Here is a 7,568-nt window from a genome sequence, read left to right as displayed (position 1 = left end):
TCAAGTTATCAAAACACTGTATCTGTCAATACCCTAATGGAATTTACTCCTTAGCAATGGAATAAGTCATCTCAATAAGGTTTAAAAACAAAGAAAACATTAATACTAACAATTCGATATAAACTCTCGTATTGCACCGATTGTAGGTTGAAATCTTGATGAATTCTTGAGTCTTCGTGCCTTGATTGGTTCTCAAATCTTTCGTAGGTCAAAAGCTCCTAAAACTTGTTTTCATTGTATTTATAACAAGTAGAAACGAACCCGGACGAAAATACCCTCTTTGAGCCGAAGTGGGAAACACAACAAACTTTTTACATTTCATATGCCGCACAGTGCGCCGTACTATGCGTCGCATTAGTGTAGTTTACACGGTTGTAAACTCTCTGAACTCCAATGTCTGAGTGCGTCGCAGTAGTGCCTTTTCTTGTCATGCCAAAAAAACCCAGTCTCTAAACTTGTCAAACTTCTGACGCAAATTTGCACTAATGCGTCCCACACTACTACGCTTGGTGCATCGTATTAGTCCATTTGTTCTGGCCCTTGCACTTTCTTCCCAATTTCTTATGCAATGCCTATCCAAGGCCCCAGATGCGATCCCAATTTAATTCTTTGGCTTTTAGTAAGACTTCAAAGCTCAAATTATTCGATTTAGCTCCAATTTATCCTTTTAACTCGGAATCGTTTCCTGCAAGGTATAAAATACGTAATAAGTGCAAATCACCATCATTTAAGCTCAACCACCCGTAAAATGCAGTAATTTAGAGTATAAACTATGGCTAAAACACAGGTTTCTAGCCTACCATCAATGGCCTAATTTCATAAATTTAATTGATCCTATCAAACGGATTTTATGTTAAATACATATTAAATTTAAAATATAATTACTAGCACTTGCAGTTATCGTTCTAAAAATTAGAACCCGTAAAATTAAAATTCGGGCTCCACCTCTATTCATTAGCAACATGGCCATGAACAGTGAACTTGGAGCATTTCATGACTAATGCAAAGATTTTATATAAATATATAGTAAATTATATCGATTCTAAACTCGTTGACTCTATACGATGGATTCACCTCTTTGCTAACTAAAGTCGTGAAGGTTTTTTTTAATTTTATAAATCTCAATAAATAGCTTCTTTTTTATCGAATAAGGTGCATAAGTAATTTACTCTCGTCACCTTAAAATTGGCTAAACCTAAATATGGCGCAGCTTTGGACAATCAATGATTCAAGAAGTTAAAAAAGGTGAGATTAGGGACGGAGCTAAGTGAGCGGAAGGGATTCAGTCGTATCTCCTTTGCCGAGAAAAATATTATGTATATAAGGTAAATTTATTTTTCATATATATATATTAGGTGTTGAATAACTTTAGCTTCTTTGCGTATTTATTTTTAAATCCTCTTGATGAAAATCATGCTTCTGTCACTACGTGAGATATGCTCGTTTTGTATGGATGCTCCACAAGTTTCAATTGTAGTCTACAATAATAATTACGCCTTAATCACAAACAAATTATAGGAATCCTTACTCCACTTAATTAAGTTTCAACTACTGTCCAAATTAAATATAACAGTTGTTAAGAATTAATGATTTATGAACAAAGTGCAGGCTGTAAGGTAGATAGAGCTACTTTTTGTCCATTTAAAAGTGCTTTTAATGGTAAAAAAAAGCTAGAAGCAAGCCTTCTTTATTTCCTACTTAATATTTTTGGATGGTTTGAAGTTTGAATAGTTTTTATTCTATGTTCATAAAGAATGTATCGTAAATTTAGATAGTGCTATACAAAGTACAAATAAGACACTGACAAAGGGCTTCTCCTTATTTTCTGAACAAATTAAATAAAGGGATTTTACTTGACTTAGCTAGCGTTTGGATATAGATTTTCAAATTTATTCTGAAAAATTTGATTTTGGTGAAATTTGATTTGAAGATGAAAATGTGTTTGAACATCTGTTTTGGGTGAAGTTTGGTTTGAAAAAATATGAAACATGACTTATACCCACAAGTTTTAAAAACTATCACAAATACCCAACAGTACCATTATCAATAACATTCATTATATTATTGCAAACCATAGTCCTGAACATAAATAAATTTGATACAAAATTATTATTTTTATAATGAACTACATGATACGCTATCAAATGATCGAGAAGACAAAGCAACATCGTTACAAAATAATAAATTGTGGGTTCTTTTATAAAATACAAAATTTTGAGGCAATTTTTAAAAAATATAATAGTGATACTCAATTTTGTACCATATCTTCGTAGAGCTTGCTTCTGTTGGTCCCAAATTCGAATAAAACAGGGTTATGGGATTAGGTGTACCACATCATATGAAAATTTAAATTATTAGAGACGAAGTACTTTCATTTACTCATTTTAGTACCATGTCGTGTGAGCTTGCTCTTATTGCTGGTTTCAAATTCGAATAAAAGAAGTTTAAACTTTCAATTTATGATTAGAGACGAAGCACTTTTATTTTCTCAATTTTATGTTTACACATCTCCATTTGCAGGTGGTTTAGCATACAATAAGACTCAAATCCACTAAATCGCCTATTTTTTCAATAATATAAATGAGAATATAATTAAACCAACAATAGAGTATCGTGCATATATATATATATATATATATATATATATATATATATATATATATATATATATAAAAGAGAGAGAGAGAGGAGACACACAGTAATAAAACATTATATACATTAACAGTTAAAGCAAATGTTTGTACACTAACAATGACAATTGACCTCTTCGTCATTTAATTTCTTTAACCCTCTCAAATTCTGTTACTTTTCACTCTTATCTTATTTCCTGGCAAGTGGGTAAAATGACAGCATTTTGCCAGTAGTTAAAGTTGTTGTCCTTATCAAAAAGGTCATAAGAAACTTGCAAAATAAAGCAAAATGAGTTCTTCAACCAAAACCAACCAAGTACTATAGTACTATATAATTTGAACAATAAAATATTAAAAATACTATCCACTTATCTTTCTATTCATGGCTTTTTGATTTATTATACTTACTGTCAGTACACTTAATCTGGTTGGCTTCCACTGAATAATCCAATCATACTATAGCACAAAGAGTAAAGGGGGGCCATACCAAATTTCCTCTAGGACAGAATCATTGTTGGAACCTTTATCCCTAGTTTTTGTACAACCCCTACTATTTGTGTTATAATAATAGTATTGTTCGGATCAATTTACACGCATCTTATTAATTAGTTTTCATTAGCACATATATTTGATAATTCTGATCAATCAAGCCAGGGCGGATGTAGCTTGATAGTACCGAATTCACTTGAACTCAATACTTTTGACGCGGAATATGATTTTATATATAAAAATTCACAAAAATTGCAATAATATGATTTTATATTTTAAAATTCACTAAAAATTCAATAAATAGCATACATGAACTCATAACTTCTAAGATATAATGAATTCAATACTAAAAACCCCAAATGTTGAACACATATAGTTTAAATTCTGAATCTGCCTATGCAATTAAGCAGTAACGGAAGTAAGATTTTCACAAGGGAATTCAAAAATTAACAAAGTAAATAGTAAATATGCTAAGAAACTAAGGGTTCAACATGAAGGAAAAAGAATTAACCTTATATACACAGTATAATTTTTGGCGAAGGGGATTTGGCAGAACCCCCTTCTGCCCACCTAGCTTCGCCCCTGCAATTAAGGCTTAAGCAGATGAAAAAAAATTATTTTTTGTTGGTCTCAAGTGAAATTTTAATAGTAAACTTTCACGAATTTTATATCTACTTCATTGACCACTTGACTGCAACTCAATATGTTTTTCTTTTTCATTCTTAACAAATACCAAAAAAATTCTAAACCATCCAATACCAAAACAAAAAAGGCTCCAGCTATTATGGTATGCTAAGCTGGCACCAGTTGTTGCCCATGCATCCAATCCAAGAAACTCACAAGCTTTTTGCCCTCTTCTTTATAGCTCTCATCTCCTTCTACTTACTATAAATACTTGTCCTCTTTAAATCCCATTCCCCACAAAAACAAACATCACACATTCTAATTAGTACAAGTAAATTTTTATATAAGTTAAGAGCTAAAATGGGGTCAAGAATTTTCTTGGTTCTAGCACTTGTGTTTAGTTCTTGCATGGTTTCTTATGGTGGAAATTTCTTTCAAGAATTTGACTTTACTTGGGGTGGAAATAGGGCTAAGATTTTCAATGGAGGTCAGCTTATGTCTTTGTCTTTGGACAAAGTTTCTGGCTCTGGTTTTCAATCTAAGAAAGAGTATCTCTTTGGGAGAATTGATATGCAAATCAAACTTGTTGCTGGAAATTCTGCTGGAACTGTCACTACATACTATGTAAGTATTCTTTACAAAAAAAATTAAAGAAAGCAAAGTTGAACACATTATTTTATGGTTAGCAATAATATTAGTAGTTCATTTGGAAGGAAATCACGGAACAATGGTAAAGTCGTTTCGGTGGAAGGAGAATCGCCACTAATGTTTGTATTAGTGTAGGCTGTTTACATCACATCCCTATTGTGCGGTCTTTTTTCGGACCCTACATGAATACGAAATACTTTGGATATTAAACTGCTCTTTTTTTAATATAGTAATATTAGTAATTAATTCATTTACTTGAAAAGAATGTTTGTGAAAGCTATTTGTAATTTAATTTACAAGTTCGATCGAATCTAATAGCTTTGATTCGTCCCGTATTTGTCACAAAAAATTATTAAATATATACTAAGAATTATTAATTTAGAAAATTCAATAACTTAAACATCACATTTTTAGTATGTGCCTACTTTTAGAAAGTGAAATTTGATTCATGTTGATATAACCACAAATTATGCCTACTCTTATGTATTGTGGTCTTATGAAACAACTTGGTTGGTACTCATGTGACTATTTTGGTGTGGCCAAGAATTTTTCTTTTTAGCTGTTAATTTTTATTTGTGATAATGACTTCTTTAAATTCCCTATTCCTTTTCCTTTAATTATTTGGATTCCTCATGCATATTACATGGAGTATATCAAACTTTACAAGTTTTCAACTCTTTTCTCATAATATTATACTCATCCCAATACTTTATAGCTCCAATTAGGAAATAAATATTGCCTTTTTTACTAATTATTTATTGGATTTTATTGCAGTTATCTTCTCAGGGACCCACACATGATGAAATTGACTTTGAGTTCTTGGGAAATGTTACTGGTGAACCTTATATTCTTCACACAAACATTTATGCCCAAGGAAAAGGAAACAAAGAGCAGCAATTTTACCTTTGGTTTGATCCTACCAAGAACTTCCATACCTACTCAATCATATGGAAACCTCAACATATCATGTAAGCAAAGCCCTCAATATAATTTATCTCAACATATTACCAAACAATTAACAAATTAAAAGAATTTAAAAATCTGTGTACCATATTTTTAGACCGTCAGATTAAGCTAGCGTTTGGACAAAGATTTGGTTAACTTGAAAAAAAGGAGTTTTTGAAGTTGCGTTGAAAAATAATTTTTAAATGTTAAAGCCAGTTTTTGAAAACTTGAAAATTTTGAACTTCAAAAATTGATCATATTCCACGACCAAACAATATTTTTAATTTTTTTTTGAAAAAAAAGTAGCCAAAAATCTATGGTCAAACATGAGCTAAGTTGATATCTAACAAAAGTAGCATGCATGATCTAGTACCTAGAAAAATAAGTCAAAAAATCTATTATAACATAGTTAAATTAGGCTGATAGTGTCAAAAGATGTACCTAGACTACAAGGATTGATTTCTATTCATATTTATCATTAACTAAAATCTATGTTGCTTGAGCTTTTCAAAACGTTGTCGTACCCGTGTCACATGCGTTGCTTTTTAAGGATCGGACAAGAACATGATAGTATTTTTGAAAAGTTCGAACAATGTAGCAAAAAATATAAAATTTCCCTTGATCCAATATAACATTTTCTCATATTTACTTTTTATATATTTCAGTTTCTTGGTCGACAACACACCGATAAGAGTTTACAAGAATGCTGAATCAATTGGTGTGCCATTTCCAAAGAACCAGCCCATGAGAATTTACTCTAGCCTTTGGAATGCTGATGATTGGGCAACAAGAGGAGGCCTAGTGAAAACTGATTGGTCTAAAGCACCATTTACAGCCTACTATAGAAATTTCAATTCTCAAACTTTTAGCAGTTCACAATTTTCAAATGAAAAATGGCAAAATCAAGAACTTGATGCCAATGGCAGAAGAAGACTCAGATGGGTGCAGAGGAATTTCATGATTTATAATTATTGTACTGATTTTAAGAGGTTTCCTCAGGGTTTTCCTCCAGAATGCAAAAGATTTTGAGTGATATTAGTTGGTTTTTGTGTAATTCTTTGATGTGTTTGTGGTTTTATTTTGTTAGATTATAGCAACCAAAATAAATGTATTTTTCTCGTTTTATTTTGTATCTTTTTCGAAGCTTGTAGTTCATCTTGTATCTAATTTGTTTGATATCCTTTATGATTCTTCTAAAGTTTAAGTTACATACAATCGTCCAGTATAAAGAATTTTTTTACACTATCATGTCACTCGATGGATATCTGTAATTAAATTTACTTAAAATATGAGATTTGTCATTTTAAAAATAAAATAGATTACATGCTGTAACAGATAAATTTTCTTTTCTTTATCTCATCAATCTTGATAGTCTTTTGTTTCCTTAAATGATCTCAAATTCTCAATAATAAATGAATCCCAAATTACATCCTAGTTTTGAAATTAAACGAAGGCAAATTGCAAAGGAGTAACATAGGCAAGCTTGTTGCAAATGAGTAACCTTAGTTACTTTTTGCTCTTATATTAGCTCTTTCTACTACTTGTTCAATGCGTTGGGGCTCGGCTCGTTTGAAAACTTAATATTGGGCCAAATCAGTTCAAAGATATACTCTTAATATGGTGTGATATTATCTACTTCGGGTTAAACCCGCACAATTTTTCCCAAAAGAACTCACACCATTAAGAGATCTTTATACCTTATATGTATGCTCTCAATATTTTCAACTACCCGTGGGAAACTTTATTCGCATACTCAATAATCTCTCCTCGAACTAAGTTTCAGGTGGCTCACTACCACGACCCATGAGTCTATCCCTCGAACCAAGCTTCACGTGGTCTACTACCACGATCTACGGGTCAATATTCAACCTTCATCTGTACCACAACATGGAGTTAAAGGAATTTTTTAGACGAAAATGCGTTGGCAAGGTCTTAAAGGGGATCTTTGCTATGGGAATCGAATCATTGTTAGAAGAGATATTATTCTCAACTCCCAAGTTATTGAGATTACAAATATTTCAAAAGGTTATAACCTAACTTATTTTTAAGATTCAATTTTTTATAGAAAATTACCTGTATATATTTGTTGACTGATCTGATAATATATACTAAAAAATTTCTACACCGTCAACGACGTATATAAGTTATTCTTATTTTAAACTGCTGGTTAATTACTGATTCAGTTAATTAATAATTTGAAAAACCTTCAGAATATTGAAAGAAAAATAATCT

The 7,568-nt window shown here is 31.3% G+C and overlaps 1 protein-coding gene across 1 annotated transcript; it reads left to right on the top strand.

The window, feature by feature from the left end:
- The first annotated feature begins 4,028 nt into the window (after window positions 1-4,028).
- LOC104118548 (xyloglucan endotransglucosylase protein 1) lies at window positions 4,029-6,551 on the top strand. The gene is made up of 3 exons (XM_009629818.4): window positions 4,029-4,367; window positions 5,166-5,359; window positions 6,002-6,551. The coding sequence occupies exons 1-3, from the start codon at window positions 4,104-4,106 to the stop codon at window positions 6,363-6,365; spliced, it is 822 nt and encodes a 273-aa protein (XP_009628113.1). The 5' UTR covers window positions 4,029-4,103; the 3' UTR covers window positions 6,366-6,551.
- The last annotated feature ends 1,017 nt before the right edge of the window (window positions 6,552-7,568 follow it).

Source organism: Nicotiana tomentosiformis, chromosome 9, assembly GCF_000390325.3.
Source record: "Nicotiana tomentosiformis chromosome 9, ASM39032v3, whole genome shotgun sequence".
Taxonomy (NCBI): domain Eukaryota; kingdom Viridiplantae; phylum Streptophyta; class Magnoliopsida; order Solanales; family Solanaceae; genus Nicotiana; species Nicotiana tomentosiformis.
Note: the sequence above shows the minus strand (reverse complement) of the source record. Positions and strands in the feature narration are given on the sequence as shown.

Coding starts and splice junctions, on each gene's coding strand:
- LOC104118548 (XM_009629818.4), top strand. CDS start 4,104: ATGGGGTCAAGAATTTTCTTGGTTCTAGCACTTGTGTTTAGTTCTTGC. Junction 4,368..5,165: donor GAACTGTCACTACATACTAT/GTAAGTATTCTT, acceptor ATTTTATTGCAG/TTATCTTCTCAGGGACCCAC. Junction 5,360..6,001: donor TGGAAACCTCAACATATCAT/GTAAGCAAAGCC, acceptor TATATATTTCAG/TTTCTTGGTCGACAACACAC.